Source organism: Oncorhynchus masou, chromosome 24 (genome assembly GCF_036934945.1).
Source record: "Oncorhynchus masou masou isolate Uvic2021 chromosome 24, UVic_Omas_1.1, whole genome shotgun sequence".
Taxonomy (NCBI): domain Eukaryota; kingdom Metazoa; phylum Chordata; class Actinopteri; order Salmoniformes; family Salmonidae; genus Oncorhynchus; species Oncorhynchus masou.
In genome coordinates, this window is record NC_088235.1 from 86,543,438 (window position 1) to 86,568,708 (window position 25,271).

Sequence of the window (25,271 nt, forward strand, 5' to 3'; positions counted from 1 at the left end):
TGATAAATTCCTAGTTTTTCAGTTAAAGTACTTAAGAGACTTGATCTAGTAAATGATTAAACAGAACTGATAAGATAACTGAGGAGGAATGTAGCAATAATTGCATTTAGCAGCACTATCGATAACATCCTGTCTTGATTTAACCTCAAAAGACCTCAATGCGATTTGTTTGAGTCCGAGGGTCAACGACAACTGGGACCAAGATGATTATGTTGACAGATATCCAGTTGAATTTGATGCTCTATTTTCTTCCCTTTTGTAGATTTTCATCACAGTCTAACATAAACTTTTAGTTTTTTATTGTTATGTTTTTTACTGTGAGTGACTTGTCTTTCCTCCCTCCTCCTCTCTTTCTGTAGGAGAGTCCAGTGTTGGGGGCCAGTGGTCAGGAGGAGTTGGCCAAACGTCTGGCTGAGCTGGAGCTGAGCCGCGAGCTACTGGATGAACTGGGAGATGAGCAGGACTGGTTCGATGAGGACTATGGCCTCAGCTCTCATAGAGAGCAGCAAAGACAGAAACGGAGGCAGCAGCAGGAAGAAGAGGGGCTGTCTGCTGGCTCAGGATGCCAGGTGAAGACCCCACCCAGACCAGAGCTGCCCCTGCAGCCCAAGCTCCCTGAGCAGCCTGCTATGGTGGTTCCCCACTCCGCCCCTGAAGTGGAGAAACTGGTCCATGCTGCCACCCAGGAGATCTGGGACAGATTTAAACTGGGCCAGGGCACACAGACCCTCGCTGGTCTCCCCGTCCTCAAGCCTTCAGAGGAGTTCCTGGGCTGCGATACCATAGGCCAGGATAAAGGTCAATGTGTTCGCAGCTACAGACAGGTAAGACCACATTGAATAGGATTTGCCACAAAAATTGATACTATATGAAATAATCAAGACCCATGTAATTTATAGAAATGTATCCACTGACATAACCTTTGCTTATCTGCAGGCTGTTTATGACTTAACATGGGAGATCATCCAGGAGATATTTGCAGAGGATCCTAACGCCCATCAGCCTCAGTGGGTGAAGCCTCGACGCATGAACTCCTCCTATTTCCATAGAGTAGTGAGCCCTGGCGACATCACCAGGGTTCAGGTGTGTATTCCATGTTTATGCTGGCATCCAATGTGGGTAACACTTCAGTGTTGGTGGTTTGATTTGCTAAGATCACATTGTAATATTTAACCTTGTCTTCTAAGGTGTTTATCACCACTGAGGTGTTGAAGCTGTATGGCCTGAAGAAAGACCACAACCAGAAAACAGATTGGCAGAAGATGCTGAAATTTGGGAGGAAAAAACGGGATCGAGTAGATCATATTCTGGTAAGGGCATTGAACAGTAACTTCAGGAGTGACTCATTGTGAATTTTCCAATTTCAAAAGTCCTTTATTTTCTGGTAGTAAGTATTGTGTGTTTTCAGGTCCAGGAGCTTCACGAGGAAGAGTCTCAGTGGGTGAACTATGATGAAGATGAGCTCTATGTCAAGATGCAGTTGGCTGACGGGATCTTTGATGCATTGATAAAGGACACGGCGGAAGTTCTCTCTCAAATTCAGGAGAAGAGATCAAAAAGAGCCCTTTCCTGAGCTTTTAAACCTCCGTTTTAAACCCACCTTCCACCAGACATTTCCTCCCACAGCCAATGTGCCAATGATCTCCGGATGCCTTCATTTCAGTCAAACTGGTACCTCTCTGCTACACAGATTTGGATCAGCTAATTGTGGATCTACCACATGTCTTACACCAAACATCTTTGATCCAGCCTTTAACCAATATGTAAAGCCTCCCACGCTGGCCCACCTGTTCATGGCCAGTCAAAGATGGAGTAGACCTAGTTTTGCATTAAATTAATCAACGCTGCTAAATGTAATGTTCCATGATAAACTCTTGGTTTTTGTGATGAGCACAGGGGTAATTTGACAAGACACTAAAGACAGGACGATAAGGATTAATAGAGTATGTTAGAGTCATTGGGGTTATCAGATCTTTTTTTAAATTATAGTATACAAATAAATATTTTGCCTCCCGTATTGTGATATTTATTGTGAACTATTTGATTAGAATTTTTTTGTTGTAAGTAATCTTGCTGTTAACATGTTTAGAAACAAAGTTTATTTGAGCATTTTGTAAAACAGACTGATGAAATAACAAAGCACAAAAATAAATGGGAATGTGAAAATGGCAATTCACTGTATAGGGATTTAAAGGGAATGTTGAAAAGACCTGCAAAGATATCTATTTGTATTTAATATTTAAATATCTTATTAGTAATTGGTGGATTTGAACGCTGTCCCTTTTCTTCCATCATTTTACCTGTTAACTAGCCTCTTGGCCACAAACAGACACCAAGAGGTTCAACATGGTTAGTTTAGAAACCTTTAATTCTGTCATGCTGGATTCAAGCCTTAAGATGAGCTTTTTACCTGTTTCAGTTAAAGTGCCTCTGTTCTGTATGATTATGAATTGCCTCACTCAAGAAGAGCAACACAATTTATAGGCCTTAAGTGATGTCTCTACTCTTTTAATGTAATTTACATATATACCATGTTTTTCATAAATACCTAAAGGATAACTTTTTCCCAACTGGGTAAACCTTCAGTCTCTGCCTTATTCTGTGTCTATCGAAGCATAGTTCTATCAGAGAACACCTTGAAATTTGCCTTTTGGCATTTGAATCACTAATTCAGAAACATTAGAGATGCAATACAGACAAGAAGTATTGCATTTCTCATGTTTCTGAATCAGTGACTCAAATGCCATTTATGGTAGGTAAATAAACTAGCTTCTTTGTCGTTATGCCTCTGTGGATGTCACTGATGATGTACATTTGATATACTGTAAGGGAACCAAGGGTTCTCGCCATTCGTCCACGTACACAATGGCTTTTGCATCATGGTAACAAGTGAGTCATGGATTAATCTGTGTGGGTCGTAGCATTCAACATTGATGTTCAAGGGCTTACTCTTCTTTAGCTACTTCAGTCCAAGAATACTGTGATGTAGCTACAGATGAATTTAACATGCATGACTATGCTTGTCAACTGTAATGTCTGTTAGCAAAGTGACTTTAATGGTGGTAATGAAAGTTTGCATACCAATTAGCATTTACCACCACTGTTCTTGTACTGGACGAAGGGGTAGATATTTAAACTGTCTATTGCTAGGGCTCTGACTGTACATTTTCCTCTGAAACCTGTTTCTCCATGATATGCCTAATTTCCGGTCCCTAGATGTGTTTAATGAGAGAACTATGATTTGATTTGTACCTAAGGAAATGCATTTCCACAAGGCTGTGTATTGCAACTTCCCCAGGGATTGACATTTAGGGATGCCCTATTTTGGGGTGGCAGGTAGCCAAGTGCGTTGGGCCAGTAACCGAAAGGTTGGTGGATCGAATCCCCGAGCTGACAAGGTACAAATCTGTTGTTCTGCCCCTGAACAAGGCAGTTAACCCACTGTTCCTAGGCCGTCATTGAAAATAAGAATTTGTTCTTTACTGACTTGCCTAGTTAAATAAAAATCCCAACTGCAAAGAATTTCATAAGCCTACAATTGATATTTCTGGGTCCTCCCAGTTAAGTGAAAGACAGAACATTTGTGGGGCAAGTTGAGCCTGGTGAGATTTTTTTTGTACTGACAACCATTATACTAAGAATTCCAGTACTGATGTTTCTGATTCTTCCCATATGTGTAGGTAAAAGGCAGGCAATATGACACTTCTGAGTGTAAATACGACTAATAAAACTAACTAGCTCATCTACATTTTCTGGGAAGTGATAATCTTCGGGTAACTGAAAAACACTCCTGACTTGTCTGACTTTAATGTTAATTCCTGGTGGTCTAGAATGGTTAAAAAAAATATTAATTGATTGTAGTTTGGGGATGAAATGTCCCATTTATATCTATGCAGTATTTGTTGTTTGGATACATTGTTTTTCAAGCCAGCTTTATAGTCTAATTGAATAGCAATGTAGTTGAAGTTCTCTGGGCCTCCCATAGGACAGTCAAAATGCCTCAAATTGTTTTCAAACTGCTGTCTGTCTCGGATTGTGTTGGGCCTTACTGTGAAAGGCACAAGTTGAGGCTCACCAAACAATGTTTTATAGAGATGCTGACTAATGGAGAGTAAATTATAAAAATAAAAAGTCTCACATTAATTATGCTCCCAAACATTTAATGGGAATAACAACCAACGTTTCGGCATGCAGTGTCTTCAGGGTTGCCTTGCTTTGAGGACAGGGATTTCAATTCCAAAACAAAAATGTATATTAGGCAAAAATGGTTAGATAATCAAATGGCCTGTAGACTAGCGAAATGTTTTTGCATCTTTAAAGTGTATGAATATTTATAATAATGTACTGCTGTGAGAGACGCATGTGCACTTGAAGACTTGTACATAGTTTTATGGGGTGTTCTTGTATATTGAATCAATCACTATTGAACCTATACGATTATTGTAAAATAAACATTGTTCACTTTGCGGATATGTATATAGTATACATATATATTTGTTAACTAAATTGAACTTTGAAATTGTAAATAAAGCTTTCATTATTTCCACATATTAAATGTTGTATTACCTGCAAAAAAAACACTTGCTTTTGGTGCTCAGTGCCTCAAGTGTGGTTTGCCAAATGTGGCTTGCATTTCAGCTGTTTGAGTGATTTGCATAGGTGTATTATAAGTGTATTATTATAAACAAAGCTGCAGGATAGCCTCAATGTGTCCTGTTACACCTTGCACTTCCCATACCCCACACACTGTCATAATTATTTTAATGGACATTAGCATTTGGAAGTCTGACTACGAGTTATCATAAGGTAGTAAGTCATAATTATGAGCACTCATTATTTTGAGATACTAAGTCATAATTGTGAGATAGTAAATCATAATTGAGAAGTACGTTTTTATAAGGTGGTATCTCATTATGACTTACTAAGTCATAATTATGAGAAGTCATTATTAGATGTTAAAGTCAATTATCAGATAGTAAGTCTGGATCATGGACATTGAATAAGTTCTGCAGGCCAATCCCTTTTAAAGGGGCAATCTGTGATTCAAACAAAGCGGAATCCCTGCCACTTTTTTCGTAAACAGCTGAGGAATAGGGAGAAATGTAACCACTCTCAAATACATAGACACAAGTATTCTCACATATGGATGCATCAACTCACATCAACAAAGCTCAAATCAATTATATCACATCCGTCCTTGTTTATGAATGTAGCCCTACTTCTTCGGCGGTCAGAGGTTGGGGGAGGGAGTTGGACGAGGGAAAAAAGTTTCTATAACTTTCATATAGAGTGGTTGCCTTGCTCGGACCTGCTGGCTGTCAGAAAAACATACGAAGATGGCGTGGCGCTGCTACCGTGCAACGTCTCGGTTTACAGGGAAAATACACGCAACTTTGAGAGAGTCATTAATATCTACTATCTTATTTGTGTGTTTACTTTTTCCTTTTACCACCGAAGCTGGCTTGTACACCGCTTCTGATCAGGTAGTCGTTTTAACCCCGGATAATGTGGACAGCGTTTTGGTCAATTCTACAGCCGCACTGGTTGTTGAGTTTTACGCCTCTTGGTGCGGGCATTGTATTGCTTTTTCTCCGGTATGGAAAAGTCTCGCAAGCGATATTAAAGGTTGGTTTGCATTTTCCAGTAATATAATATTCAATGTGTTGGCCTATGGCAGTCTCGCCTACTTCCTGGTGTAAGACTCGTATTGTTTTTGAACGGGTTTCAAGTTTTATAACACCAAATTCATCAAAATTGAGTAATTGAAGATGTAAAATTATATTCGTGTATTAATGTACTTTTACTCAATGGTTTCGATTACGAAGAGAAAAACGCAATCGAAAACGTTCATTAAAGGCATCAGGTTAATTACGTCAACTTATATTCGTGCCATAATTTAATTTATCTTAAATGACCACATTTTCATGAATTTGATATAAACTGGAAGCCCATTCATAAACAGTACCGTAGGCGGGGTTTTTACAACCTATTGAACGGGTTGTTAGTAAATCAATCATAATTGACTGGTCATGTGTTAAGTGTACAAGTCATGGGTTGAACAAATTTAAATGTTCTTTCTTGCGACATGGATCCATCAATTTGTCTTCGTTTTTCACTTACAGTGCATTCGTAAAGTATTCAGACGCCTTTTCTTTTTCCACATTTTGTTACGTTACCACCTTATTCTACAATGTATTCAATTACGGGGTTTCCTTATCAATCTACACACAATACCTCATAATGACAATGTGAAAACACATTTCTTACAAATTCAAAACAGAAATACCTTATTTACATAAGTATTCAGACCCTTTTCTATGAGACCTGAAATTGAGCTCAGGTTCAGCCTGTTTCCATTGATCATCCTTGAGATGTTTCTTCAACTTCATTGGAGTCCACCTGTGGTAAATTCAATTGATTGGACATGAAAGACACACCTGTCTATATCAGGTCCCACAGTTGACAGTGCATGTCAGACAAAAGTCAAGCTATGAGGTCGAAGGAATTGTCCGTAGTGCTCCGAGACAGGATTGTGTCGAGGTACAGATCTGGGGAAGGGTACAAAAATGTCTGCGGCATTGAAGGTCCCCAAAAACACAATAGCTGCCATCATTCTTAATTGGAAGAAGTTTCGAACCACCAATACTCTTCCTAGAGCTGACTGCCCAGCCAAACTGAGCAATCAGGGAGAAGTCAGGGAGCTGACCAAGAACCCGATGGTCACTCTGACAGAGTTCCAGTGTTCATTTGTGGAGATGGGAGAACCTTCCAGAAGGACAACCATCTCTGCAACACTGCACCAATCTGGACTTTGTGGTAGAGTGGCCAGATGGAAGCCACTCCTTAGTAAAAGGCACACGACAGCCAGCTTGGAGTTTGTCAAAGGGCACCTAAAGGACTCTGACCATGGGAAACAAGATTCTCTGGTCTGATGAAACCAAGATTTAACTCTTTGGGCTGAATGCCAAGTGTGTCACATCTGGAGGAAACATGGCACCATCCCTACGGTGAAGCATGGTGGTGGCAACATCGTGTTGTGGGGATGTTTTTCCGCGTCAGGGACGGGAGACAAGTCCAGGATTGAGGTAAAGATGAAAGGAGCAAAGTACAGGAAGGTCCTTGATGAAAACCTGTTCCAGAGCGTGCAGGACCTCAGACTGCGGCGAAGGTTCACCTTCCTACAGGACAACGACCCTAAGCACACAGCCAAGACAATGCAGGAGTGGCTTCGGGACAAGTCTCTGAATGTCCTTGAGTGGCCCAGCCAGAGCCCGAACTTGATCGAACATCTCTGGGGAGACTGGAAAATGGCTGTGCAGTGATGCTCCCCATCCAACCTGACAGCACTTGAGAGGATCTGCAGAGAAGAATGGGAGGAACTCTCCAAATGCAGTTGTGCCAAGCTTGTGGCATCACACCCAAGAAAACTCTAGGCTGTAATCTCTGCCAAAGGTGCTTCAACAAAGTACAAACTAAAAGGTCTGAATACTTATGTAAATGTTGTAATTCAGTTATTTATTTTTAATACATTTGTGTAAATTTCTAAAAACCTGTTTTTGCTTTGTCATTATGGGGTATTGTGTGTAGATTGATGGGGGGGGATTTGGGGGGAAACAATTAAATACATTACAGCCTTGTTCTAAAATGTAACAATGTGGAAAAAGTCAAGGGATCTGAGTACTTTCCGATTGCATTTTATGTATTCATGTTTTATATACCCATCAAACTGCAGTGCAAATTGAGACCATATGTAGTATCACATTTTGTTTTAGAATTTGATTAGCCTATGCAGACTTTTTAAATGTATTTCTTGACTTTAAAAAAATAATAAAGCAATTATTAAAAATATTTTAAAAAAAATAAATATTCCTGTATTATTCCACTTTCAAATATACATTGCGGGATAAGAGCTGTGTGATTCTGACTTTGTTGTTTTTCAGAGTTCAGCACAGCCAGTATCTCAGCCCTCCCCTCCCAGAAGGCAGACTCTATATTTGATTATTGGAGCATATGATGTGATTTAGGAATTCACATTCTGTCCATCTCATCTACTCTTGTTCAAACACCATCCTTTGGAATCCCAAATTAGAATACATTTTGGCATTTCAGGTCTCAGTCTATATGCAGGATCCAATTAACTGTGTAATAGGAAAATAAACCCATGCAGTTAGTTTGAAATTGACATAGTTTCCTATTGGCAGCAGGCCCAAACCATGAGGCAGGTTTTAAGGCCTCAGATCTAGAGAAGCCACCAACCTCTGGCCTGCTTTCCTGCTGATCATACGGAATAATTGTATGTGCTTAGAAGTTGTAGTAATCAGAGGAATATTTATATAACCCCTATCGTATGGAGTTATGCATTTTTGGTGCTTTGAGTTTGAAACTAATTATAATGTCTCTCCCAAGAGTGGAAACCGGCTGTGGATTTAGCTGCCATAGACTGTGCTAATCAAGATAATGGGCCGGTTTGTTCCCGTTTTGGTGTCAGGGGGTACCCAACACTGAAGGTACTTCAACTGTTATATTCCACCAGCTCTATAGATTTTTAGTGTCTTACCTCACAGGAACCAATGTATCCAATGTTTAAAAATGAACCATATCACAGATTGTGAGTCATTCATTATCAGCTATTTTGACTCATAAACCCTAACAGTGTTACGTTTCAGTTAGCAATACTCTCACTTGAGATTAGTTATCAAGAAATGTCTGAGTTCTTCTTTTTGTGGTCCGGTGAAAGTCAGATCAAAGAGACCATTTGTCTGAATGAATGAGGGAGCTGCAACATCTGCACGTGATTTAAAGTAGGAAGGGGTTTTAATGGGGAGGGGTGTCCCCCTGTTCCTCCCAGTGGTCAACATGTGGCGACCTGCCATCTGATCCTCTCTTTCTCTCCCTCTGACAGTTCTTCCACGCTTACTCCAAACCTGACTCCAAGGGAGAAAGTTTCAGAGGTAATACAAATGGTTAGATAATTCCTGGGGCAGATGGTGAATAGCTAGTACGAGAAGTTTTGAACTGTGTTTTTCTACTGTTCTCTTATTAGTCCTGTGTGCCTGTATCCTCCCAGGATTTCCTCGTAATGTGAGGGGTTTACGCCATAAGATCATCGATAAGATGGAGACCCATGCGCAGCCCTGGCCCCCGGCCTGCCCCCCTCTGGAGACTACTAGGTGAGGCAGCCTCTCCTTTTTCTTCCCTTCTATTTTTTGAACAAACATACATGCAGGGATGCAGCATCTTCTGATCACACAAACATCCTCGCGCTCACACACACACACAAACACTACCTCTAGGGCTTAGGCCATCACAACTTCCATTTTATATTGTGACAATACCACCCTTGGTTTAAAGGTTTTCATGGATAAATGAGGGTGTCTATTGGGTTGTGCCATAGCACATATACTCACACACTCCTCCAACCCGTCATAAGAGACACTTGAGTTCTACTTTTGCCGTTATTTATCTCCGTGACTTTACAAGATAATGGTTGATAACATAGGAATTAGAATAAAGGAAACAGTCAGGAGGTCACATTGATTCCTCTTTTCTGAATGAAAGTGTTAGCTCATGAAGTCTTCTTCCTCTTTTGAAGAAGGCGCTATACCACTTGTCATGTGTGTTACATGTCAATGCTCAGATTGTGCTGCTGTTCAATTTCTATGAAGTCTTAATAGAAATGTACTTGCTGTTTCAATCGTCAACTATTAGTGATATGTTGTGGTCCCTATGTAAATTGTATTATCCTCCTCACTCCACAGCAGAGCAGAGCTTGACAACTTCATTGAGACAAACAGTGTGGGACACCTGGCCTTGCTCTTTGAGACCTCTAACTCATATGTGGGCAGAGAGGTAAGCATTAATTAGCATCAGTCAAGCTACATGCTCCTCAGGGAAATGGGAAATGGAGGAGAAAAAAATCCTGGGGTGGTCAAATGGTAAACATTTACAACCACACGAAAAACATTTTCTATGTATAGTAGGTGTTGGCAAAAGACAGTGATATTTTTTGGGCTCCCCTAAGTTTTGATTCTTGGGGGGGGGATCTGTTCCCACGAATTCCCACAATTTAAAAAATATATAAAAAAAGATGTGGTCGTGTCTCATTTTTATTTTCTAATAGAATCTATTTTTGGACTTAGTTGTTGTCAATTTGCAATGTACAAATTATTGTGCCCCCCGACCATCAGCCCTGACAAATCGCCCCCTGCTGAATCTAGTTGCCTACCCCTGCTGTATAGGAGGCAAACATTATGTTGACTGTGTCACTGTGTCAACAGTGTACTTGTGTGCCTAGTACAACCAATTTGAAACAACATGCAGACAGTCGGTCATTACTGTGTTGGTTTTTCTTCCTCACCAGTTGACTCTGGACCTACTGCAGTATGAGAACATAGCTGTGCGGAGGGTCCTGAGCACCGAGGATGGCCTGGTGGCTAAACTGAATGTGACCCACTTCCCATCCTGTTACCTGTACTATCCTAGTGGGATCTTCACCAGGCTCCATGTGTGAGTGGCTGCTCTAATACCATCACAATGTGTGACAGAACTGCAGATCACTTTCAGCTTTCCTCAGAGTCTGGACCCTAAATGTACCAACTCATCAATAGTTATTTTTTTCTTCTATTTTCACAGTTCAATACTCAACAATCTTGTTGATAAATGTGTTGTGTTATACACTGCTATAGTAGGATGCCTTTTAACATCTGGCCTCTTAATGGGATCATGGAATTAAAATATTATTTTATTATTAATATCATAATAGTTTGTATGATGATTCCTCACCCTGTGAATTAATCTGCTTTTTCTTTCACTTTGTTTTGCTTATTTCCATAACTTGGCATGCAAAAGGAGTCTTTTTAGTTGGCAAATGCAAAAAGGAAATGATTTATTGCTGATTTACTTATTCCCCCCTCTTCCAGGGCGAACAGAGGGGGTTTAATTTATTGCATGGATACAATAGCGTTCCTTTCCTGCAGTTCACCTGCCAAACCACCCCAACGTTGCCTCGCGCTGCGACAGATGGTCGCCCATTGAATACGTGATTGATCCGGGGAGGTGGAGTCGTACATCCGTCATGCGTGTGCCTCTCCCAGGTGAAAGCGGCCCCTCCCCTCCGACGTGTGCCTCTCCCCCTCTGACGCGTGCCTCTGTGCTCTGGGGACCCCACAGTGAATAGCGCCCCAGCGAGTCTAGTGTAATTGAGTCCCAGGCAGGGGTGGGCCGGGCGAGCTCAGGCCTGGAGCGTCCTCCTGCTCTCATTGGTCCACAGGGTGGTTTGGCTGGCTGGTAAGAACAGGGAGAGGGATAGCAGTCTGTTCCTTTTGTAGGGTTAGTAGAGAGGGAAATGATCAGTGATGGTATTTCAGCACCATCTGTTCACCAGAGGAGGGCTTAGTGAGGAGACCAGGGGCCCACCTGTGGTCTGTTGAGGGCAGGCCCTGGCACATGCAACCACTTGTATCCTGTTCCTAGACAGAGAAGCTAAAAACCTTATTTTTCCTCTGTAGCTACAATATACTGTGAGGTATGTGTTGTTATTCTAGTGGGAAGGATTGTTCACCTGTTTCCTAACTGTGAACTCAACTGTCTGCTTGGCTGTCTTCCAGACAACTTGAGGTCCGGACCTTCTACACCTACGCCCTCCTGAGGCTTCCTGGGGTAGTGCGGGCCGGAAAGCCACTGCCAGTGACCTCTGACCCTGCGAAAAACACAACAGAGGACCAATTGAGACCATTCAACAGGTAAAGCATTTTAACTTGACAAAACAGTAATAGTGTCCAGAAAAATAAGTTCCTAATTTTTAGGTATAAGATTTACCCCCATTGATTCCATGACAAAAATGTTTGTATGTGTCGTCAGGTCTCGTGTGTATATGTCAGACCTGGAGTCTACTCTGCACTACTCTCTGCGCGTGGAGCTGGCCGCTCACCCTGTCATCAAAGGAGAGGCACTGAGCACACTACAACGGTACATCTCAGTACTAGCGAAGGTGAGTGGACCGGTTTGCTGCTCACACTGAAACTAAACCATACCCATACTGAACACTAACCTCACCCATTCATCCTCTCTCTGTTCAGATCAGCCCTAAAGATGGTTGGTTGGCTGTTGTCAGGGCTATGCAGTTATGACGACATACCACTAGAGGGAGAGTGAGACAGTGCTTTGGATTTGTTCAAGGATATCAGCTGTGAAACAGAGGCCTTCCATTTAGCTGCATAATTAGTTCTAATTCAGTTTTGCTTTAAAAAAAAGTAAATATGAGAATATGGTCCATATAATTCACCAAATGAACAAGTGCCGTTGTTACTTGGTTCAAAATTCCTAATGTAATACCGTTTAAGTGTACAATAACTTTACTATTACATTGTTTTTACATGCTTATACCTTCACACCCAAAAATGTGTATCACAATAGGAATGACACTCAATGGTGAGCCCAAAGGTGGAGGCCATTGACTTGACAGGACACAAAAGGCTCTCTTGGTGAAATACTTTATTTGCTTCCCATTGGTTCCCCACCTCTTTTTTTGTATGCAGACCTGATTAGGATTTCTTATAACTGGATAAAACCCCTGCCCCTACCTCTCACCTCCCCTCCCAGCTCTATGCTACCCAGAAGTGTGCCAGGGATCCGAAGACAATGACCTCCCCAGTCCTGCTCGTATTGGCTGTGCATCAGGCCTCTCCACCACCGATCTCTGTGATTATTTCAGACTCTCTAGGGAGGGATTGAACGGACTGTGGGAGGGTTTTTCTCCAGCCCCCCATTAACTCCAGTTTGTTTTGTCAATACCTCAAACTCCCTGTGGTATTTGTCAGTGCCCCACAACAATGTCCTTGCTGAGACTGTAGCAGAGAAAGCAGGAATTGCAGCAGCATTTATTTATGTTTGTCAGACCGTTGCCTCAACAAAGTGGTTATATTCAACCTGTCTTAGGGATGGTTTGGACCAATACAGACAAGTGAACCATGTGTATAAAACCATGGTCTGTCTGTTCATGCTCAATCTGTCGTATCCCTTCAAGTGTTGTGACCAAATAGCAGACCGCACAGCACTGTTTACCCGTCTACTTGATAACACGCACGGCATGTCACAGCAAACGAAAATTCTTAAAATTCCAGAGTGACTGGTGTAATTGGATCCTCCTGAGAATGAGTCACTGTGCACACAACCTACAGCTGGTCTCATACCGATGACACGCTCAGCTGTCAATAGAATCTGTGGTGTGCTGTGTGCTCCCACATCACAGTGCGCCTCTGTCCCAGACAGGATGTAAACAAGTTATATTTTCTTGCGCTGTAATATTACTAGATTTACTGTCTTGTCAACCAGAATCCAGATTTATGAATCCCTACATGTATATGAGGATTTTTTTTAAAGTGGATCTGGGAAGCATGAGAGCATTACAAAGAGGTTTTAGGATTACCGTTTCTATCCTGCTTTCTTGAAAGAAGCCTCCTGCAGCGAGGGAGGGCCAGGGAATAAAACAAGGATTTAGGGGGGAGCTTGAGCCCAAATCCATCTGTCTCCTGTGGCGCTTGGCTCAGTGTGTCCATGCTAAGGTTAGCAGTTAGCGGAGGTGGATGGTGGTGGAATGTGGCTGTGTTAACTGATTGGCCTCAGTGATACTGTAAGGTTAGCCCACCAACCTCTGGACTCCACCAGTAGGACAAAGGCCTTTGTTTGTTGGGTTGTGGCTGGGCTGGGCTGTGGGCATGACAGATAGGTCCACTAGGCTGCTGCATGCAGGGAAGCAGTTAGGCAGCTTTTACTCAGTGGCATGTATATTGGTCCCTGAGGTTGAATGAGGCAGGATTAAAAAGGGCTTCCCCGGGCCAGGCCGACAGATGCATTCTATTTTGAACGTCTCTCAGAGGAGACTGCGGTTTCTCAAGTGCTGATACTAATCGGATTTAAGATGACATATTGCCGGGTGAAGTGGATTGTCATGGTCCTCTGAGAGGCTGGGGGAGGGGGCAGGGGGTTAGGTTTGGGGGTCAGGTGGGGGCTCTGATAGTGGTTAGAGGTACACTACCAGAGAAGAGGTCACTCGGCGAGATCCTTCATGATGGGGATACAGTATACTGTAGCATTGATTCATCACACTTGATATGTTCATGTTTGCCAATCAAATACTTCAACCCAAATTACTACTAATTTCCCAGCCAAATATGTTGGCCTTTGCTTATGATTTAGGAAATAGATACGCAGGTGCAGAGCAGAACATGCTAAGTGTTTGGCTCGGGTGAGCAGAGCCCATTTGCCTGCCGGTACCCAATTTCCTTGCTGTTAAATTCAAATGTGTGTTAATGAGCTTTTCAGCCTGGTTAATGCCCAGTAGTCCCCAGACCTAGGTGCCTCGGCTGCCCGGCCGATGATCTAATTGTCCTCCTCAGCAGCAGCAGACGCGGGACCTCTTTTTGTTTCCTGTTAACACCCCACCTGTAGTACAGGATTGGGTATCTCTGTCTGTGAATACCCAAACACCATCTTCTTAACTGAATATCTCAGATTAAGGGAGCAAATCAAGCCCTGTGTGGGGCTTGTGTGGGCCACAGGGGTTAAGTAAATCTCCAGGAGCCTTTTTAAGTGGGCCTGGTGTAATGGAGATCCAGTTAGAGTGATGAATAGAACCATGAGCCAGGCACCCAAATGCTGCTGAACAGATGGCCAGGGCAAATTGAAAAGACTCTGCAGCACAAATCAAAAAAGGTGCACCTCTGGGATGCTTCCCCCCCCCCCCGGCCAGGCCCCTGCCTCTGTGTCGCACTGATGGGTTTGTGCCCCCGTGCCGCAAAAGGGCAGCACTTGCCCACTTCCAGGTCCACCATATTCGCACTGCTGGATGTTACTACGCTGACTGTTTCTGATGGGTGTGTGCGTGCATACACGCCTGCACATGTGTGTGGGAATCTGATTGGATTGTTATCTACAGGCTCCTCATAAGTAGTTTTCGTCATGGGAACCCCAGAAAATGCTAATGAACTTAAATAGTCCGTCGTGACTGAGACATCTTACCTCTGTTTTGAATGGGAGAAGGTTGCCATGACAGCCTACTGTTTATTTGGTCGTCTCTTAGCCATTAGGGTTAAATCCAGGTCGACCTGTAGAATCTAGTTAATAGCAGTATAGTGATGGGTCTTCCAGGGTGGCTGTTGTAAGAGTTCTTTAAGGATAGGAAGTGGCTTTGCACTCCCAATCAGCTTGTTCTGTTGTTAATGCCTCCCTGTCTTCAGCTGACCTTCTTCTGTCACCATCCGTCTCAAACACAAGGCACTGGGATTTCCTCCCTGCCTCCCATAGTGGCCCACTGTTAGTTGCAGTGTTATATTTCCACACACGTCATGTTGTCTTTGCATTTGTATTTAAAGGGATCTCCGTTTGCTGCTTCCAAGGCAGCAGCTACTCTTCCTAGAATCCAAACATATTAAGGCACTTACATTACACATAAAACAAAATATAAAACCGTACATCATATACAATTATTACACAGCTACATATCTACAATACAAAATGTATAATACCACAATACAACAATATTTCAATGTACGTGTGTATGTGCTAGCATTTGTGTGTATGCATGCATGCGTCTGTACCTGTGTGTTAGTCTCTTCACATTCCCTGCTGTTCAATATCTGTTTGTTTTTTTAACTGATTCTACTGCTTGCATCAGTTACCTGATGTGGAATATAGTTCCATGTAGTCATGGCTCTATGTAGTACTGTGTGCCTCCCTTAGTCTGTTCTTGACTTAGGGATTGTGAAGAGACCTCTGGTGGCATGTCTTGTGGGGTATGCATGGGTGTCTGAGATGTGTGCTCGTCGTTTAAACCGACACCTCAGTGCATTCAACATGTCAACACTTCTTATAAAAACAAGTAGTGATGAAGTCAATCTCTCCTCCACTTTGAGCCATGAGAGATTGACATGCATATCATTGTTAGCTCTCCGTGTACATTTAAGAGCCAGCCGTGCTGCCCTGTTCTGGCAAAATGGTAATTTTCCTGATTATGTTGGAGAAGTTTCCATTAAAGAACACCTCCTGTGTTCTGTTAGACAGGTAACTATTGGTCCACAATATAGCAAGGGGTGTAAAGCAGTAGACTATGATCAATAATTTCAAAAGCCGCACTGAAGTCAAAACAGCCGCCACAATCTTCTTAATCAATTTCTCTTAGCCAATCATCAGTTATTTGTATAAGTGCTGTACTTGTTGAATGTCCTTCCCTATAAGCGTGCTGAAAGTCTTATCAATTAGTTTACTGTAAAATAGCATTTGTATCTGGTCAAACACCATTTTTTTTTCTACGGATTGCTAATATGCTGATTGGTCGACTATTTGAGCCAGTAAATGGGGCTTTATTAAGGCAGCGAATACTAAGGTAGCGGAATGACTTTTGCTTCCCTCCAGGCCTGAGGGTACACACTTTCTAGTAGGCTTAAATCAAATAAATGGCAGATGGACGTGTCAATATCATCTGCTATTATCCTCAGTAATTGTCCATAGAAGTTGTCAGACCCTGGTGACTTGTCATTGTTGATAGACCACAATAACTTTTTCACCTCTTCCACACTTACATCATTTGGTTAGTTATACTTGGATGTGTAGTGAAAGCGTTTGTTACTGGCATGTCATGCTTAAGTTTGCTAATGCCAATGAAAAGGACATTAAAGTAGTTGGCAATATCAGTGGGTTTTGTGATGACTGAGCAATCTGATTCAATGAATGATGGATCTGAGTTTGCCTTTTTGGCCAAAATGTCAACCTACTTCTTGACAAAGACAGAGGTTAGAGAACGTAAACAAACAGTACAAGAAAGTCGTGACAAATCCTCTGGTGTCTTATACACTTTCGTTTTTACTAAATTAGTGAGGAAAAATATTACATGTTATGTATGGCAAAAGCGGGTTTAGGTGAATTTTCTAAACTCAGACAGATGGATTTCCAACTCAGTAATAATGATCTATTACCACACAGTACAAAATATACTGTTTAATAGTCTTGTATGTAATGAGAGGAGTTAATGATGTTGATGTTTACCTGTAATGTTGTCTTGGGCAGTACTTCCCTGGTCGTCCTGTGGTGAACAACCTGCTGAAGTCTGTAGACATGTGGCTGAAGGGTGAGAAGGACACAGAGATGTCCTACAGTTCTCTGAGGGACGCTCTGGACAACACTGCAGAGGTGAGGGGTCAACACGCCAGCCAATCAGACAAGCCTGAGGCAGAACCACTCACCATATTGTTGATGAGCCAGAGTCAAGTGATTTTATAGATGATAGCTGAAATATTTCAGGCATAGAGTATCAGCACACAGGTAAGTAGGTTTCTGTAATGCTGTAAAATAATCTTTGCTCACAACCTTGTGCCAGCATATGTATTATTGGAAAATGTATGTGTTGTTGACTTTGGATTAAAGCGGACATGCCTATAGGTTCCCCAATTGGACCAGTCACTTAGTGACATCATTAGCTTTTAGCAGCCGAATCAATTAATCAATGAAGAGGTATGAACAAGCTCCTCTAAGAAATGGACTGGTGTCGAACAGTATACACACACCGAATCTTTACTATCGACTTTGAAGTAATTCTGTCAATCACAGACTCTGTAATCCTGGGCAGTGGCAGGGAGGAAACGATAATATGTCAGAAATATGCTGTTTGATCAAAGCATCTTTTACCAGTGTTTCCTTCCCTTGACCTGAGCACAATCTCACCACTCTGTTGAGGCGTTTCCATTAACCTGGAATCGCCATGATATAGAATGAGAATAGTATGGCACAGAACGTGCTCCCACTTCACATAGATAAATCATAGATGTATTTTCCATGTACTTACTTGGCCTGTTTTCATTAATGTAAACTAAAGCCTCTTAAGAATCCTCAGAGCAGGTTATATGGAAACAGCTTTATGAGAAGATAGGACGACATCAATCAATCTTGAAGTGTTAAAGTCAAATAAATCAAATATTCAAATTTGATTGGCCACATACACATATTTAGCAGATGTTATTGTGGGTGAAGCAAAATGCTTGTAAATGTTTGTGTGTGATCAGGTACCTAATGCTGCGCTGCCTGAGGGGGTGAGGTGGGTGGGCTGCCAGGGCTCCAAGCCCCACTTCAGAAGGTACCCCTGTGGCATGTGGACCCTATTCCATGTCCTTACTGTACAGGCTGAGGAAGCTGCTGGCAAAGGTAGGAAAAACTCTCTAAACAACAGCTCTTTACGTCTTTATGATTACATGATCACTAAACTTCAGTTAATTCAAGAGGAATGTTCCTGGGACAATGGTAATAAGTGGAAAAGGGATGTTGTTAGAAGCTAAAACGAGTCCTCCTGCCATGTTAGCCTGTTAATGCAGCCTTTAGAGCCCATCGCCTCCTAGGAAATTGGCCAGAAGTCAGCAGCCATTCAGTCTTGGAGGATTGACTGTGCCCAGGCGATGAACCATGACACAAGTGTTTCCAGTCTGTTAGAACCCCTATGGCTCTCTGGGGACAGATCCCTCCAGGTCATTGAGCCAGTCAGAAGAGTGTACAGCGTTCACACAGGGGCTGCTGCTTTCAATACAGGGATATGGTCCAGCTAGGGGAGAGCAGGGTGGGGGGTGACCAACCGAGGACAAGTGCTTTGTGGGGCTTTGTAAACAAATTAGCCTGGAATGTTTAGTGGAATGTTTTGCAGTGACTATTTAACTGCGCACACTTGCACAACATTTGGACAGTCCCACACAACAACTCACAGACACTTACTTCTGTGTTAAGTTCCGTAAGTAGCCTATTCAAAGCACTTTTTTGTTTTTTCTGTTTTCTTGTCACAACAGCATCTGAAACAGTCCCTAATTGTGGGTGGGTCAAAAGGGATTTCTTTAGATTAGTGGAATATGAGTGGTTAATAATGGAGGCAGCTGACCAGCACTCCTCTCCTGGAGGGCTTAATACCAGGGCTTATGGGATGGGGTGGAAAGGGGGGTCACATAACCTGCAGATGGGCCAGCAGGAGACCAGGGGTGTCCATCTGCCCCCCTGCGGATGGACCTCTGGATTAGGCCTCTGCCCTTCCACCACGGATCATCTGAGAGCAAAATAAGGCTTTACTGTAGGGAATTAAACACAACAAAAACCTGCAGCAGACATTTTGGTGCTGGTACTGGTGGTGACATCTGCCAACCTCGTTGTTTTTCAGAGCACATTGACTAAATACGGGTATTCATGGAAGATATCAGAGCACCGTGGGAATGCCCAGGGGACTCAGGATCCAGGCCCTTTATTGCCCTGTTATTACCACTAATAGTTTAGAACTGGAAAATTCCTCACTATCCCTGTCCATGTCTGTTTTGATGTTTCAAGCCTTTCATAATAACTGGCAAAACATTTTAAGGGAGCGGGGCACCTTTTTTACGTTGTGCCAAACCCATATGTCCCGAGCCATACTAAATGTATACGAAACGATATACAGACACCATTTTCAAATGTACAATATTAGACTCCTTTTCAACAGTACACATCATACTGATGTGTATAACAAGTATGGTTAATCTTGCTAAGGACTTCCTCCTCCTATGCGTTCTTCTCCCCAGACCCCGAGGAGGTGCTCCAGGCGATGAGGTCATACATCCACAGTTTCTTTGGCTGTCGGGCATGTGCCACCCACTTTGAGAACATGGCCCAGGAGAGCATGTCCCATGTGGGGACACTGTCCTCCGCCGTGCTGTGGCTCTGGTCCCGCCATAACCACGTAAACAATAGACTGGCAGGTAAGGACAAATGTTACGGCTACTTCCATTGAGGACGATTGGACTTTAAGACTGAACTTCCAACACATAATATGCTAATTAGTAAGTATAGAATTTGCATATATCACATTACTATATAGTAGTATGATAAATTGACATGTTTCCTACAGTGGTCACCATTGTCCATACAATAACATTAGATAAATGTGGCCCCCACAGGCCACTGTACTTTTCAGCCTCTCACTCCTTTTAAAAGGGCTCCTACATACCCCCCCACCCCAAGTGTCCCAACTCTACTCCTAACCCCTAAATCCCTATAATATGCCTGGCGATCCTCTGGGCAGACACCAGCTGTCCCCCCTCACTCCTCCTCACCCAGTCTCCCCCTTCTCTTCTTCCTCTCAGAGATTAGCCCTCCTTCCAGAAGACTGAGATTCCCTGCCCTAGCCTGTCTAGAGCTCACTACAGGTCAACAGTAAATACCAAATCTATGACCTAAAGACTGCAAACGGCCAAGACTGTAGCCTTGATGTCCGTGTCATTTTATTGAGGACTATATGGCTGCTGAGTTGGCTGTTAGGGCCATCATTTGAGTTTATTTGGCACAAGCCTGTCATTATCACCTCACTTCGTTGAATCACATTGTTGTCGTTTCTGTGTGGTGGTGGTGGTGGTGACTCCCCCATCCTCAATCCCCTGGACAGCCTGTGTCCTGAATAACAGGGTAGAGGGGCGTGTGTGTCCCCTTCTGTGCTTGTCCCTGGTCCCCAGACACTCCTCCCTATTAGGATTGCATGTCTGTCCCTCCCCAGAGAGTCATATCTTTCGCTTGACAATTGATATGGCAACAATCTCCCAGAGCGAGGACCATCAACCCAAGAGCTCAATTTCCAAGATGCTTGTGACAGCAGTTGGCACACGCCATGTCACCTTCATCACGCTTCCCTGTTTTGTAATCCCTCACCCTCACCAGGATGCTTCAGGTTGTGACATGTGGTGGGGTTTGGGGGCAGGGCCTCAGGGGGTGGGCTTGGCTGGTGGGGAGGGGATGGGGCAGGGATGTTGGTAGCATTGAGTAGCAGTATCTCCTCTGTCGGTCCACCCCCCTCACAAACGCCTCTGCTTCTCATCCCAGTCTTCCCCAGGGGGAACGTACTCTCCTCTTCCCCCTCGTTCTCTCACCCCTCCCTCTCCACCTCCTCGCTAAAGTGGGGCTCTTTAGCAGCTCCCACTGTCTTCCTTTCAGAGGCAGCCATGCATGAAGCGGGGCCTATTTGTAAAGCAGCAACGCAATTAATTTAGCTGGCACAAAGAGACCCTGAGTCGAGCCCGGCTCGGCAGCAACAGCAGACCTGTCCTGTTGCCACTTGTCAACAGGGTGAGATAGAGACGCATGTCTACAGACAGCAGAGCCACGGGCCTGCCAGGGCTCAGTGAAGAGGGGAAGGGAGATGCGACTGGAGCAGCTCGTACTGTATCAGCCTCATGTTGTTGGTTTGCTTTGTAGAGCATCACTCTGCTAATCTACCAGTCTGCCTACATTAATACTGCTCCTCTGTGTCCTGTACAGTAGATCTCCACATTGAGAATTAGTGCTGAAGAAACTATTTTGATATGGTAAATAGATATTTCTTTATACTTCATTAATATTTATGGGATGCTTTGAAAGACATTCCCTGACAAGCCTTTGTTACAGTATCAGTATACTATTGCTACTATAGTATCAGTACTATTGCTAAAGTCACCCCTGGAAATGAAAGACAAGGTAGTTAGAATAGAGACATCAAAGACATGTCGTCATAAGGGGACGGGATATGAAAGCTGTCACGCTGGTGAAATGTATAGAAGGCCCCAAGCCCAGCAGGACATAGTAAAATTGATGTATCTCTTATGTAAAGTGCTGTATGCAGAGTACATACACACATGCATATGACTGAGATTAATCTGGGGGTGAGACGGGGGATGTAAATTGACAGCGCTGTAAAGTGACAGAACTGCTGCAGCTTTGACTTTCCTCTCGCATGGGCGACGACAAGCAATTTATTAGCAGATGCCTCCATTTGGGGGGCTAAAGGAAACATGTAAAGCAAAAAAATTGTAATTCATTAAAAGGAGAGCTCCCCTCTGGAGGTGCCTGCTTTCATATTCAATTTGGAGATTGGGCCGTCTTCAAAGGGGTGTGGAGGTAAAGGGTTCGGGCTCTGGGAGAGGTTGTGGAGGGGGGGGGCGGGGTAGCTGTCCGCTTGGACGACGTCTATTATCTCGCCACCCCTCCCTCCGGGACGTCCCAGAAGCCCATTGATCATTGTTAGACCCTGTCACAGTGTCACACACACACACACACACCGAGACATCACACACTCATCCACACATGATGCAAACACACTGCACTTACTGCTTATTATGAGCCATGTGGAGAAATGGATCTTTGTAATGTATTCAAGCATCAACATAGATTCTGCATGCAAAAATACCTCTGTTGTCTTGGTATCAGTTTAATTTTGTGTGAGATGTCATCAGTATGTCCTTCTATTGGACCAGTCAATTTTACCTAATACATTTACATTTCCACCAAAACAGTTTACCCTCTCAACATGACTGTGTTATCAGAGCTAACATAAAATGATACAGATAAGTAAGCACACTTACTCATCCTAAGTAACCGTCTCATTCCTGCTGACCAGGTGCTCTGAGTGAGGATCCTCACTTCCCTAAGATCCAGTGGCCGTCCCCAGAGCTGTGTCCCAGTTGCCACGGGGTTAAGAATGGAGAACACACCTGGAACCAGGAAGAGCTGCTCACCTTCCTTCGCTCCCACTTCTCTTCTGAACACCTCCTCTCTGACTACCTGGAGGAGGAGGCCCAGCTCCTCAGCAGGCAGAAGGAGAGGCTGGTCGCCAGGCATCAGGAGAAAGAGCAGGAGGCCAAGAGAGGAGCAGAGAGGAGGGCCAGACAGACCCAGGACACCTTGCTCAAACCACAGCCGGAGGAGGAGGAAGTGGCTAAAGAACAGCCAGCAGAAGAGGAGGCGGCGAGGGCAGGAGAAAAGGTACAGATATCTGAACCCCCACCTTGGGTAAAGCCTAAGGCAGATGTGTCCCACCAGCCCCAGCGCAGGCCCAGCATCGTGGGGTTGAAGTTCAGGCCCCCCCAGGAGGAGATTGTAGACCTGGACTCCTTCATCAACCAGCACTACAAGGCCAAGGCCCTCCCCGCTGCAGCCAGAGTGTCCTCCCGTGTCAAACTCAGGACCTTGCAGATGAAGGAGCAGCCACAGCCTGGAGCCGGCCTGGAACATGGGCCAGTGCTGCAGCTGGGGATGCAGCCCGTGGAGCCAGAGGACTTGTTAGGGCAGCACAAAACGCTGCAGAAGAGGATTCTGACGGGCAAGTACACTGGGTCAGAGGAGGAGGGGGCTCTGGAGATGTACCCGCACCCTAACAAGAGGCGCTGGATGTCCTTGCTGAGCGTGGGCTTCTCCAGACTGGACATCAGCCTGTGTGTGCTCCTCTATTTCCTGTCCTCAATGTGTCTGCTGGCCATGTACCTCTTTTTCAAGAACCGCTGGCGGCTGCAACGGGCCAAGGTGGCTCTGCCCTGAGTCAACATTACCTGGCAATGCTACTGTAGATTTACCCATACTGTGACGCTGTGGTCAGTTCCGAAACCCTCCGACTGAAGGATTCGTAATGTTCTGCATCAATGGATTGCTTCATGGTGCTTGCATTCAGGATAATAATTTATGACCCCAAAATATTTAGCCTTTTTTGACCACTTCTGAAGGATGAATTAAAACACCAGGGAATTAATGTGATTTTATATATTTTTTTGTGAAATCAAATAAACCCCTTTAGTTGTTATTTATTGTAATTCTTAGTCTGTATATAATGACAAATTAATTTATGTGAAAAAATAATAACTTTATATAGTTTTATGGATAAAAGCCCTAATGTAATATGAGAAGCACTGCTCTTTTCTCTTAGACCTGTCACTGCCAGCCTTTCCAAAGTGTTCTATGAGCTGTGTACTCTAACAACGATTTTATATTCTTTGAAAGAAATCAACCTCCATTAGAAAATGTGATTTTACAAAGAGAAATGTGCCTTGAATGTCATTTTGGAAAAATGGTGCCTGAAAGTAGATTATCCATATTGATTTTAGCATAAAGCAAGTGGATGTTTCCAAATAAACAAAGATGCTATATGATAAAGTGTGTGTGTGTGTGTGTGTGTGTACATAGTATGTGTGGTCAGATTAATGTTGTTTATTGTTCACACTATAGAATTAGTTCTTATTCTAGTGGTTAGAGCATTGGACTAGTAACCGGAAGGTTGCAAGTTCAAATCCTCGAGCTGACAAGTTACAAATCTGTCGTTCTGCCCCTGAACAGGCAGTTAACCCACTGTTCTTAGGCCGTCATTGGAAATAAGAATTTGTTCTTAACTGACTTGCCTAGTTAAATAAAGGTAAAATTGTACAAAATTAAATTCTATGGTTCACACATTCTGTTCCAAAGTGGTCTATGTTGTGACTGGCCATACCATGTCCCAATTAGCTTTGCACAATAGAGTTTAGACATTAAAGTGTTGTAGAGCAGGGTAGAAAATAAGCAGGATTGGGGTTTTGACTGGTGTCCGTTACATTAGGCTTACTGGTCTCACTCAACTCGAGATACTGTGTTTTGCTTTGCTTATCTCAATCAATAAAATTATTTTTTACTAAGATTGTGCATCGTTGTAATTGTTCAATAGTGGACTTTGATAGTTCTCCTGGAGCAAGTTGCACTGTTATAGTGTATATTCTAACTACCTTTCTGCTGTTTTATATCTCTCTACAACTATAGATTAATGTAAACCAAATGTACACGCAGTATACCATCAATATCCAAAGTACCTGAGATGCCAGATAATGTTTTTTTTTTCTGTCCCTCCACAGCTTTCCACTTCATGTTTTACATGCGGTCTTATGAGTAACATTCAAATGTTTTGTTTTGAGGAAGGGGTGGGGTAAGGAGTGGTGGGGGTGTCTGTAGGTTGAAGGAAAAAGCCTGTTACCATCTGGTCTGTTGCGCTAGCTAAATCCTAACAATTTCATTGGGATTATAGCAAGTGAGTAATCCAGCTTTCCTTTGGGCTGTGGGAGATTACCGTGAGGATTAGCTCCCACCCGATAATAAACTTTATTAAAACGCAATCGGCTTTCAGGGTCTCTTCCTTCACACACTTGGAAGTGGGCTCTGCTGGGGGTGTTTCAACCGTGGATGTGAAGGCCGGGTGGATACCTTGGGGAATAGGAGGGTTTTGATGTGGTCCAGATTACAAACTCATATGAAGGACCGTAAACGCTTGATCTTGAGTTTTGTGTTTTCCTGGAACATTGCATTTCACCCATCCCGTGTCTCTGCCCCCTCTCTAGTCCAAGCCCTCCCTGTCTCCTGGCTTTCACACTGGCAGAGTAGAGTAAAACCATGGTCACAGCAGCCAGCAGTGTGATGGGGGTGCTCTCAATTGACTCCACAAAAGCACACATGATTAATGG

General features: G+C 43.4%; 2 protein-coding genes across 5 annotated transcripts in view; both read left to right on the forward strand.

Moving 5' to 3' along the window:
• Nucleotides 1-4,548, forward strand: part of cep350 (centrosomal protein 350) — a 39,571-nt gene extending 35,023 nt beyond the window's left edge. For all 3 annotated transcript variants that reach the window (XM_064935406.1, XM_064935407.1, XM_064935405.1), the window contains exons 34-37: nucleotides 360-824; nucleotides 937-1,083; nucleotides 1,188-1,310; nucleotides 1,409-4,548. In XM_064935406.1, the coding sequence (XP_064791478.1) occupies nucleotides 360-824; nucleotides 937-1,083; nucleotides 1,188-1,310; nucleotides 1,409-1,573 (900 nt within the window). In that variant the 3' untranslated portion in view covers nucleotides 1,574-4,548. The remainder of the gene's footprint in view (nucleotides 1-359; nucleotides 825-936; nucleotides 1,084-1,187; nucleotides 1,311-1,408) is intronic.
• A 710-nt stretch (nucleotides 4,549-5,258) lies between these two features.
• Nucleotides 5,259-24,926, forward strand: LOC135512908 (sulfhydryl oxidase 1-like). Of its 2 annotated transcripts, none has more exons than XM_064935409.1 (12): nucleotides 5,259-5,625; nucleotides 8,407-8,507; nucleotides 8,903-8,951; nucleotides 9,068-9,170; nucleotides 9,762-9,849; nucleotides 10,361-10,506; nucleotides 11,607-11,741; nucleotides 11,860-11,989; nucleotides 17,062-17,184; nucleotides 18,054-18,192; nucleotides 19,578-19,754; nucleotides 22,418-24,926. In XM_064935409.1, the coding sequence occupies exons 1-12, from the start codon at nucleotides 5,337-5,339 to the stop codon at nucleotides 23,332-23,334; spliced, it is 2,397 nt and encodes a 798-aa protein (XP_064791481.1). In that variant the 5' UTR covers nucleotides 5,259-5,336; the 3' UTR covers nucleotides 23,335-24,926. The 2 variants fall into 2 exon arrangements, with proteins under 2 accessions (XP_064791481.1, XP_064791480.1); XM_064935408.1 differs by having other exon boundaries at nucleotides 5,260-5,625; nucleotides 9,759-9,849.
• Nucleotides 24,927-25,271: the final 345 nt, after the last annotated feature.

Coding starts and splice junctions, on each gene's coding strand:
- LOC135512908 (XM_064935408.1), top strand. CDS start 5,337: ATGGCGTGGCGCTGCTACCGTGCAACGTCTCGGTTTACAGGGAAAATA. Junction 9,850..10,360: donor ACTCATATGTGGGCAGAGAG/GTAAGCATTAAT, acceptor CTTCCTCACCAG/TTGACTCTGGACCTACTGCA. Junction 18,193..19,577: donor TGAGGAAGCTGCTGGCAAAG/GTAGGAAAAACT, acceptor TCTTCTCCCCAG/ACCCCGAGGAGGTGCTCCAG.